This window comes from Helianthus annuus, chromosome 14 (assembly GCF_002127325.2).
Source record: "Helianthus annuus cultivar XRQ/B chromosome 14, HanXRQr2.0-SUNRISE, whole genome shotgun sequence".
NCBI classification, from domain to species: domain Eukaryota; kingdom Viridiplantae; phylum Streptophyta; class Magnoliopsida; order Asterales; family Asteraceae; genus Helianthus; species Helianthus annuus.
This window is the reverse complement of record NC_035446.2, coordinates 169201458-169213162: the sequence shown is the minus strand read 5'-3', so window position 1 is coordinate 169213162 and position 11705 is coordinate 169201458. Positions and strand designations below refer to the sequence as shown.

The following is an 11705-nucleotide window of genomic DNA, read 5'->3' as shown; positions in this document are numbered from 1 at the left end:
CAATAAAGAAGTTAACGCACTAATGGGGTTGTGGTCCGTTGGTAAAGACAAAGCTTTGGAGAGGTTTTAGATTCAAGTTCCACGAGATAACTAAAATAAAGAAGTTAAGTGTTAACGTGGATGTATTTTAGTTTGTACGATCCAACAACAAACAGTCAAAGGCGGGCGGCCCAATAACCTTTTAATTTTATTATTTTAAGCAGGTTCCGTTTCAACACAGTTTACCACTTTACCAGTTTACCTAACCCATTCCTGTAATATTTTATTTTTAAAAAAAACAAGCCAATAAGTAACTTTCTATCCTCCAATTTTGCAGCTCTGCAATCTCAGACAGTCACTTATGCCACTGGTTACTCTTATCTCAATTTCCTCTCTGTTTGAAGCAATATTCACCGGCCACTCTCACTCCCACTGGTTACGCCTTTCACGGTAACCCAAATCCCTAAATCTTTATCTATTAAACCCTGAATTTTAAGGAGATGATGCAGTTCTCACACCATAATCCTCTGAAATGTGACTTTTAGTTTGCTATTAAGACAAAATTAACAACAGTAGATTGGATTGTGGAGTTTGTGAATTGTGAAATTCGTTGAAGATAATGTGATTTCAATTGGTTAATTTGATAGTTGTTAACTTGTTATTATAGCATGTAAGGTTATTTCTAAACTGTATAATTGATGTTACAGTTGAAAACTTTTAAAAACAGTATAAGTTATACATTAAAAAGTCAAATGTTGAAAACTTGTTTTGCTCTCAGACTTCAACCCTTGTCACACTATCCGGTAGGGGTGCAAACGAGCCGAGTCGAGCCCGAGCTCGACCAGGCTCGAGCTCGAGCTCGTTTAACATATGAAAGCTCGAGCTCGAGCTCAGCTCGATTCGAGCTTTACTTCTAAAGCTCGAGCTCGGCTCGAAGGTAATTTTTCAAGCTCGAGCTTGGCTCGGACTCGACTTGTTTAGTATTTATTAAATAATTTATATTAATTATAATTATTATTATTATACTATATAAATGGTAATTAATATTAATTTAAATATATGTTTAATATGCTAATAAAAAATATATAAACAGAAAGCTCGTTTAGGCTCGCGAGCCAGCTCGAGCTCGATAAGCGAAGCTCGGGCTCGAGCTCGTTTACTAAATGAGCTTGTTTTTAGGCTCGAGCTCGTTTAAGCTCGGCTCGTTCGAACTTTTTTTCGAGCCGAGCTTGAGTAGCTCGCGAGTAGCTCGGCTCGTTTGCACCCCTACTATCCGGTAGGGCTGGCAATTTTGACACGAACACGATAACACGACACGAACCTACACGAAGTTAACAGGTTTCGTGTTTGACCTTAACAGGTTTCGTGTCTAAACAGGTCGACACGATAAGACCTGTTTAAATTTCGTGTCTAAACAGGTTAAAACCCGTTAACCTGTTAAGACCCGTTAGTGACCTGTTTATAATTTTAAATTAAAAAAATATATCAAATATATGGGTTAACATGTCATGTTCGTGTCTTAACAGGTCTTGTTTGTGTCTTAACAGGCCGTGTTCGTGTCTTAACAGGTCATGTTCGTGTCTTAACAGGTCGTGTTCGTGTCTTAAACAGGTCATATGATATATTGGTAACATTTTCGTGTCTTAACAGGTCATTTCGTGTAACCTGTTTATTAACAGGTTCGTGTTCGTGTTTGGAAAATTAGACACGATAAGATTTCGTGTCGTGTTCGTGTTTACAGGTTTCGTGTTCGTGTCTTATCGGGTTCGTGTCTTAACAGATCGGGTTGACCCGATATGCCAGCCCTACTATCCGGTGACTTGAACTCGAGGTTGAATCGTTGTTTAAGCTATTTTGAGCTGTTTATTGCTGCTTTGCTGAAGATGATTTTATAAAGATTTATTCGTTGTTTTGTTTGGCTGCAGATCAACTGTTTTCTTGGTGTAGTGTATTTTGTTGGGCTACTTGTATGATATGTCATTTTTATGGTACATATTCTAGGCCCCGCGCCACTACATACACCCATACATAAATTTATAAAGCTAGATTAAAAATTAAAACTTTATGGTTATAAAACCTATCTTCTCAATGATTTCCTATTGGCCTTTTGAAATAAGAATATCTATCTTTATAACAGAAGAAAAGCAAATCCTAACCCATTGTTTCATAACCATTCTTTCGAAAGTTAGATGGCAGCCATCAGCACACGCCATTGTATTGCGCATTTTATGGAACCGGACTCAACCAAATCCAACATCTTAGATGCTACTAGAAATACTGTCTACACCCCCACCCAAGTAAGCATTTCTAGTTTTATATATTATTCAGTAGGGCTGTAAACGAACCAAACGTTCAGCGAACGTTCGTGAACCGTTCAGCGGGAAGTTCGTTTGTGTTCGTTCGTTTATTAAACAAACGAACACGAACAAGAAATTCCGTTCGTTTAGTTAAATGAACAAACATGAACAAATGTCGTGTTCGTTCGTTTATGTTCGTGAACGTTTGGTAACGTGTTCGATAGTTAATTAGTGTTTTTAGTTTTTATATGTATTTAAAATACTTAAAAAATCCGACAATTTAAATATCTAATAAGTGTCAGTGTATTAGATATTTTGTTCATGAAAAATTGTTTGGGTTCGTTTGTGTTCGTCAATTTTTGTTTTTGTCCGTTGCCTAAAATTAACAAACAAACAAAAACAAACACGAACAAGTTCATTTCCTTTACAAACGAACACAAACATAAAATCTCGTTCAATAAGTGTTCGTGAACGGTTCGCGAACACATATATTTCTTAACAAACGAACACGAGCAAGGTCCTGTTCGTGTTCGTTCGGTTCGTTTGCAGCCCTATTATTCAGGTTTTTAACTATTCAATTTATGTTGTTACTTTGGTGTTTTCCTATGCATCAGAGATATAACCATTTTTGTTCACTATCCATGAACGGTTGCCAATCTCGAGACTCTAGAACTCCTGTGGGGATGACCGAAACTCGGACTTTTCCGTTCGTTTCAACCCCTGCAATGGCAATGGAAAGATTAAGTTCTGCAATTACCGAGTTGGGCTTTGACCCGCCGCTGTTAGGGTCTGGAATCATAAGGCTTGAGGTAATTAACTGGCTAGCTATGTGTCAATGGTTTCTTAGCTGCCTTTCTTTAGGGGTCTCCTTGACTTGTGATATGTTTTATCTGTTTGTAATTGTTGCCAATGAGAATGTGACATGTGGTTGGTTGCCATTTTTACGTGATGACACTTGCAATTCTTTTCTTTTGATGTGTAACGAATTTAAAAAATCATTTCCTTGATGTCTGTTAGTTAATAATCAGTTTTATTCAAGGTTGTAAGAATCGCTTGGCGTTAGTCGGCGTGTGAGGTACCGACTAGCGATTCATCGGGATTAACAGGGATTGATCGGGATTAATCGGATTGGGACTTTATATGTAATTTTCAGTTTTATATGTATATACACACAATTTTATTATGTATTTTTTTTAAGTAGACATGTTTTAACACGTTATTCGACCCATATTTTCAAGTAGATAGGATTAATTGCCAGAATTTACAGGTTTTGGTCAAGAATCTGGCCTAAAATTGGCCAGAATCGCTAGACTACCACCGAGTTTTGGCCAAGACTGGATTTGACCACTGTTAACCGCCTACTGATTAATTGACCAATTAGATAAAATTTACTCGGTGAACCTGGGACTAGCGATTAATCGGCGACTAATCGGAGGCTAGTCGGGATTTCTACAACCATGGTTTTAGTATGAAGTTACAAATGTGTAACAAATTTAAATAAATCATTTACTTGATGTCTGTTAGTTAATAATCAGTTTTAGTATAAAGTTACAAATAAATGTAATAATATTTAATTATTTATATCTGAATAAATTAATTACTGAATATTTTTATGAATTATAGGTTCCAATTGAACAGCAAATTGAAGCAATCGACTGGCTGCATGGTCAGCAACATTTTCAGCATCTTCCTCGGTGTTTTTTCTCCGGAAGAAGCCAAAGAAAAATCAACGGATTTCCTTCTAATTCCGGTTCTTCGTTGATTACACGAAACTCCTCACCGGTCAGCACTGCTGGTCTGGGTTCTGCTGTCTTCTTTCGCCATGTCAGCCCCTTTTCACTCCACGATTGGCGGTCTATCAAGAGGTACATGGTTTTATTCTATTCTATGCATTTTGTAGGTAATGTATGTTGAACCATAAGTAATTAAACTGAAGGTTCCTGTCTAAGAAGTGCCCGTTGATCCGTGCTTACGGGGCTATCCGTTTTGATGCATTGGCTAATATATCATCTGAATGGGAAGCTTTCGGGTCATTCTTCTTCATGATTCCACAGGTAAGTAAAGCAGCCTGTTTGTTTCTTATTATTATTAGAGTAAATTACGTTTTTGGCCCCTGTGGTTATATCACTTTTACTATATTAGCCCAAAATAAGAATTTTTAACATATCTGCCCCCATGGTATCTATAACTAACCATTTTGGCCCCTAAGTCTAACCATTTTAGCCCCCATGGTCTCTATAACTAACCATTTTGGCCCCCATGATCTCTAGACTTAAGGGTCAAAATGGTTAGTTATAGAAACCATGGGGGCAGATATGTTAAAAATTCTTATTTTGGGCTAATATAGTAAAAGTGATATAACCACAGGGGCCAAAAACATAATTTACTCTTATTATCATTAGAGTGAATTGCAAGTTTTGTCCTTTATCTTTAGGCCATTTTGCAAGTTTTGTCCTTTATGTTTAAATTTGACGAGTTTTGTCCTTTATGTTTGAAAATCAAGCACGTTTTACCCTTTGGGGCAAAACGTGCTTGATTTTTAAGGACAAAACGTGCTTGATTTTTTAAACATAAAGGACAAAACGTGCTTGATTTTTAAACATAAAGGACAAAACGTGCTTGATTTTTAAGGCCCAAAGGGTAAAACGTGCTTGATTTTCAAACATAAAGGACAAAACTCGTCAAATTTAAACATAAAGGACAAAACTTGCAAAATGGCCTAAAGATAAAGGACAAAACTTGCAATTCACTCTTATTATTATCTTCATTATCTGGGCCTGTAGCATGTATAGAGGACTCATGCTGGGTGCGGGTGTGTGTATTAAAGTACAGGTTGAGTTTAATGAGTTTGAAGGAAGTTCAATGCTAGTTACTACCATCGCATGGGATGACTCCCTTTCGTGGACATTTGGGAAGGCGGTACATGCACTTCAGGCAACCATGAGTCAGGTTTCGTCCAGTATCGTGAAGTTACGAAAAGAGGTTCCGAATACATCCATTCTCAGCAGCAATAATGTTCCCAGTAAGAAACTGTGGGATGTTGGTGTTGACAGAGCGTTGCAAATGATAAACAAAAACAACTCACCCCTTATCAAGGTAGTGCTTTTGAAGTTTGAACTACGAAAACCATTAAAGTTTCAAAACGATAACATATTTCTGGAAACATAATATCGATATCTGTAGTAATTTGTTCCATAGTTGTTAATAGCAAATAGCGACAAATAGCGACAAGGGACCTATATGCTACATAGCGAATAGCGACCGCTATTTTACATATAGCGATACACCAGAAAAGGAATTTTGAAAATTTTTATATGTATATTATATCAAAATACGTTGGTATATATGCTATTTTACATGTATATTTAACAAAAACCTATAGATTCCAGCTATTTTATAGCTATATCTAATTGCTATTTACATCAAAAAAAAAAAAAAAAAAACTAACTGTCGCGATTCACGCTATTGATCGCTATGACCAAAATAGCGACACTTGGTCGCTTCGCTACATAGCGCGCTTTAGCGGTCGCTATAGCCGCTATTGACAACTATGATTTGTTCTCTTCGCTCATTTGAGTTTTATAGGTTGTGCTTGCACGTAGCAGCGTAATTAGGACCGCCCCTGATATTGATCCTTTGACATGGTTGGCAACTTTACAGGTGCTCTTACATTGATAATTTTTTTCTTTATTTTTTAATCCATTTATTTACTTACTATAGGGTGGGTTGTAGGTTGAGAGTGAAAATGCTTATCAGTTCTGTCTTCAGCCTCCTGATGCACCTTCCTTTATAGGGAACACTGTAAGTGCAGCCACATTGCATAAAATATTAAAATATATATTCACAATCCAAATAAGTAGTTGATGCAATTGATATTTCATTATTTCTGATTTTCTGTGTTCTCTTAATCACTTGCTTGATCCTTCATGATAGCCAGAGCAGTTATTTCATCGAAACAGATTCGATATTTATAGCGAGGCAATGGCTGGAACCCGGGCCAGAGGTGACTCAAAAGCCCTTGATCTGCAGATAGCCCTAGATTTACTTTACAGGTTATAGCTTGAATTGAGATATATTTTTAACCAGCTTTAATATTTGGATGTATTGACTACGAGTTTGACAATCGATTATTAAGCGATCAAACTATCAGTTTTGGATAATTGGTTTTATGCTAGCTGCAAAACAAGTTATTGTCCATAAAATTACATGAATACCCAACCTGACTTTTTACTCTCAATCTCACAAGACATATCTCATGTTTTCCCAAGAATGTCCTTTTTGGTCATTTCAAATAATTGATAGTTAGATTATGCAAATTCATACAAGAATAGCCAATAAACTATCTCCACCTCGATTCGTTATAGCTGATTAATAAGATCTGATTATTTAAAGTTACTATTTACTATCCAAACATCCTCTAAATCACTATAATAGTGTAATTATAATGTTTTCTTTTCCGTTACCTTTTGCAGCTCTAAGGATGACAAGGAGTTCTCTATTGTACGGGAGTGCATAAAAAGAAACTTAGAGGTAAACATGAAACATTACTCAGTTGGGAGTTTGTGTGTGTGTGTGTGTGTGTGCAAGTACGCGAGTGGGTAAATGCATCTGTTCGACTCTGTAGGCTGTCTGCACAACAATATTGGTTGAACCAGAGAAAACAATTCGAAAGCTCTCAAGAGTACAACACCTTTATGCTCGAATAAGAGGCAGACTAAGAAGTGAAGATGATGAGGTATGCTTTATATTAGGACTGGCAAACGGGTTGGGTCAGGTCATAACGGGTCATGGGTCAGAGGGGGCGAACTTGACCCATAGCCTTCCAAGTGGTCTTGAAACCAATAAAGTTTATATCGTAATTCATAGTCTAAGAAGATGCAGTTTCATAATTATGTAAAATGACAAATACTCGCAAAATGGGTGCGTTGGGTAACAACTTAAAGTGGTTATCTGTTGGGTTGACCGACACACTTTTTGTCCCCTTGAAATTTTGTATATAATTACTTAACACATTAAATATTTTAATAAAGCAATCCAGTGGGCAATACGCGTTAGAAAACACTTTAAGGGACTTTCCACCCGTTTAACCATTTCATTTTTGCGAAATATTTGATTGACTCATTAGATATAAAACATATACAAAGTTGACCTATTTATAAGTAAATGGGACAAAACCGCTACCTCTGGTTTTGGTGAAGACAACAAATTGCTGTTTAACCTTTATACGGAAGGTAAAAAAATGATAAAAAGATCTTATCACAGGATCTCAGTAAATAAAGCAAAAATGTTTGTTGTGTTCATTCGTATTTGCATGGTTGCAGTTTAATTCAAATATAAAGTTCGTTCTTCAAATACGTAAAATAAGTTTTGACTCCATGCAGTTTGATATTTTGTCTTCGCTTCATCCAACACCAGCTGTGTGTGGATTCCCTACTGAAGAAGCACGAGTACTGATAGCAGAAACTGGTACATGTATATTCCTTCATCTTCTTCTCTTGTTAAAACAAACCGTGCTTCTCTTTTTAACCTTTATATTCCCTGATTCTTGTATATGTAACAGTTTTTTTTTCCTTTTTTTTTCGGGTTGTCCCAAAATAAATGCACCTTTTTTTTCAGAAAACTTTGACCGAGGAATGTATGCTGGCCCCGTTGGGTGGTTCGGAGGAGGAGAGAGTGAGTTTGCGGTTGGTATAAGGTCAGCCTTGGTTCAAAAGGTGAGTAAGTATTTCCCGTTCATAATAATTTTATTTGATATCCTGAAGCAAATTAGCATCAAGTTGACTATGGGAATTTTTCCCATTTTGAGTAGAGTATGCTCTGGACTAAAGTAGAGTAAACTTAAGGTTAAGGATTTCTAGGGGAGGGTAAAATTGTGTTTTTAGGTGTAGTGTATGGTCGTAGATATGTAACTATGTGTATAGGTTGTTTGTGTTGTTATATTTGTCTTGTTTACCATGCACTCTTTCACCACTCATGTTATATTGGTAGCTTCATACACACACACACACACACACACCCCTCATGTTCTATTTATTTCTTTCTTGGGTGTTTTGGAGCCGAGGGTCTCACTGGAAGCAGCCTCTCTATCCCTAGGGGTAGAGGTAAGGTGTGCCTACATCCCCCTCCCCAGACCCTACCAATAGCTGTGCTATTTGTGGGATTTTACTGGGTATGATTGATTGATTGCTTGAGTAGGTTACCGTCCGCTTCGCAGCGGGTTCGAAACGTAGATAAAAATAAGCAAATCGCGAGAGTAAAAGTTGTTTGATGTTTTAGTTAAGGGGTTAAACATGTCATTATTAAAGTTCAGGGACTAAAGTTGTTTATTATTAAAGTTGAGGGGCTAAAGTTCTAGTTAAGGGGCTAAACCTGTCATTATTAAAGTTGAGAGGCTAAAGTTGTTTATTATTAAAGTAGAGGGGCTAAAGTTGTTTTAGTTAAGGGACTAAACATGTCATTATCAAAGTTGAAGGGCTAAACATGTCTTTATTAAAGTTGAAGGGCTAAAGTTGGTTAATGCCAAAGTTGAGGGGCCAAAGTTGGTTGACGTGACAAAATAGCAGATTTATAGTATATATAATTTCCGTGATAACTACAAGCATTCTTATGCAGTTTCATGTTAAAATCATATTGATAGGGGCTTGGGGCGTTAATATACGCGGGAACTGGGATAGTGGAAGGAAGTTGTTCATCACAGGAGTGGGATGAGCTGGAACTCAAGACATCTCAGGTTTTAGCCTTATATTTTATACATGTTAATTTACTTGTAGTTCCAAATAGCCTCAACAGAGTAGTCATCGTTAAGTTTTGCATCGTTGTCTAACGTAAATCTTTCAAATGATGTCGTTCAGTTCACAAAGCTGATGAACTGGAGTGCTCTCTCTTGATGCTAAGAAGACCATTTTATCTGAAAAGTAAAAACCGAACACTGTAAAGGTTCGCGATTCCTATACTCTTCTTCTAGAAATCACACGGTCTGAGATTTTAGCACATATTCATTTTGATACATTTACAAAAGAGAACAAACCCAAATTCTTTTCTCAAAGAGTAAAATGTCATTTTCGTCCCTGTGGTTTGGCTACTTTTGCGACTTTCGTCCGCAGGTTTGTTTTCGTTAACTCCATCCATTTTTTAACGTTAAGTCAGGGGTATTTTCGTCTTTTTATACATTTTTGTGATGATTAAAGGGTTTGGGTGGGGAGAAAGTCAACAGATGTGGATCTTTATTTCTTAGTTTTTTTTTTTTATTTTAGAGTAAATTACTTTTTGAATCCTTGTGTTTTAGTGGTTTTAACCATTTGAGTCCAAAATCAAAATGTTTAACGCCCTGAGTCCCTAGACACTTTTTTTATAACCATTTGAGTCCTTTTGAGTCCAATTTTTTTAACATAATTAGACTCAAACCGTTACAAAATGAACAAAATTGGACTCAAAACGTTATAAAATAAATGGCTAGGGACTCAGGGCGTTAAACGTTTTGATTTTGGACTCAAGTGGTTAAAACCACTAAAACACAGGGACTCAAAAAGTAATTTACTCTTTATTTTAATAAAAAAAGAAGTCTAAAAGGACGGAAATGGCCCACATATAACGGAAAAGATGGATGGAGTTAACGAGTCGGATAAAATTGGCAAAATTTCAAACCTTTTGGATCCAGATGCGAAAAAACAAACATGCGGACGAAAGTCGAAAAGTGGCCAAACCTCAGGGACGAAAATGGCATTTTACCCTTTCTCAAAATATTAGTTTGTTATTATTTAGTTAGTATAGCTAAATAAAATTGTTCAATTAAGTAATTTAGTATATTGTATGTCAGCTAGTATATCTGAGTATCTAACCATAATTGTTGTTTGGGGCAACTTCCAGAACAAACCACTTCATTCATTCAGTTAAGGAGGAGATACAGCTGCATATACCAGTAGCCGAATATCGAATGTCATCCGGCCTCCACATAGGAATATTATCTCAATGCACCTTGTTGAAGGCTCATAGAATTGTTTTGAGATAGATCACTTTGTTTTTTGCTTTCTTTTCTATTGATCATTATTTGGGTTTCAAAACCGGCTTCAAATATTGCATCACTACTTGTATATGTAGCTATATCTTGATAATTAAAACATGTCTATAATCCAACATTTTCATCTTTGGTTTAGCGTAGAGGTGGCAATCTCAACCGTTCATATGAAAAGGGGCGATTTGTCAATTTGGGTTGTATTTGTTTGATAACACGACAAATATGAGAATCGCTAATTCATGTAAACAAGGAGAACACCATCCTTACTTACATATATGATGTGCAATGTGTTTTAAGAGGTGTGAGGCGCACTGAGGCGATAGTGTCCCTTGAGCCGAGACAAGAGGTGGATGCGCACACATCATGTACTCTATACGCACTTGTTTTGTAGAAAAAAAAAACCTTTTAAAATGTTTATAAACCATATTTCATACTCAAAACACATTAAGCACAATACATTGAAGAACTAAAACACTTAACATATGTAGTGTGCGTGTCAATTTTAGACAAAATTTAACGAAATAAAGAGTACATATGGCACAAAGAAGATAAACATCAAATAAATTGGTATTAACTTTAATCAAAGATTATTAAGGATGAAAATAGAAAAAAAAACAATAAATAAAAGACAATAAATATGTGGTTTATTTAAACGATGAAAATTTAAACGAGCCGAGCTTGGCTCGAGCTTTTATTGAGCGAGCTTTATAAAGTCCTTTACCAACGACTAAATGAAATAAGTTGATATTATAAAATCAGCCCAACATCTTACGGAAGTTCATATTGTTGTCCGTGCATTTGAAAAGTTATTGGTCCTGGCCCAACTATCTAAATTGAAATAAGCTCAAATGGCCTAAACCAAGAATACATTCGGATTCAATATCTATCAATATACTTACTATATTCGTAGGGTGCCCGCGTGATGCGGCGGGGGTGACACTTTGCATTGCGGCACTCGTTTCTGGTAGTTTTCTTATTCGTATGATATTTATGATAGCATTATTGTGGTGGATATATGTCACAAGGATTACACATGTAACACCTCGAATTTTTGTGTCCAATGATGTGTTAACACGTGTCATTTGTTTACACGTGGCATCTATAATAAATAAAGGACTAATTTTGACAAACCTTGAAAGTATATAAATTCGAGGGTTATAAATGTCAACAAGGGTAAAAATACTGTATAGTATCCCTAAATAATGCTTAAACCTTCAAACGAATAAATTATAGATCGTACAAAAATTAAACGCGGAAGAAAGTGAGAGATTACAAACTCCAGGGGTTAACTGTGTCAACATGTTTAATAATACCTCTGAGTGACCCTTTAACGTTCCAAAGACTTTGTAACGGTATTATACCCTCACTAAAATAATATATATGAATTTCGCGAAGTTTCGATATGAAACGAGAAA

The 11705-nt window shown here is 36.2% G+C and overlaps 1 protein-coding gene across 13 annotated transcripts; it reads left to right on the top strand.

The window, feature by feature from the left end:
* Positions 1-284: 284 nt before the first annotated feature.
* LOC110907858 (isochorismate synthase, chloroplastic-like) lies at positions 285-10419 on the top strand. Of its 13 annotated transcripts, none has more exons than XM_035983542.1 (18): positions 315-429; positions 1630-1810; positions 1905-1967; positions 2169-2276; positions 2891-3085; positions 3900-4141; positions 4213-4330; positions 5109-5372; positions 5862-5936; positions 6009-6077; positions 6210-6328; positions 6749-6806; positions 6901-7011; positions 7658-7742; positions 7893-7990; positions 8914-9006; positions 9128-9212; positions 10143-10419. In XM_035983542.1, exons 3-17 carry the CDS (start codon positions 1965-1967, stop codon positions 9161-9163), a joined length of 1674 nt encoding a protein of 557 aa, XP_035839435.1. In that variant the 5' UTR covers positions 315-429; positions 1630-1810; positions 1905-1964; the 3' UTR covers positions 9164-9212; positions 10143-10419. The 13 variants fall into 13 exon arrangements, 12 of the variants coding, with proteins under 12 accessions (XP_035839441.1, XP_035839439.1, XP_035839442.1 ...); XR_004879883.1 differs by having other exon boundaries at positions 318-429; positions 1721-1810; positions 7658-7748; XM_035983541.1 differs by having other exon boundaries at positions 318-429; positions 1721-1810.
* Positions 10420-11705: the final 1286 nt, after the last annotated feature.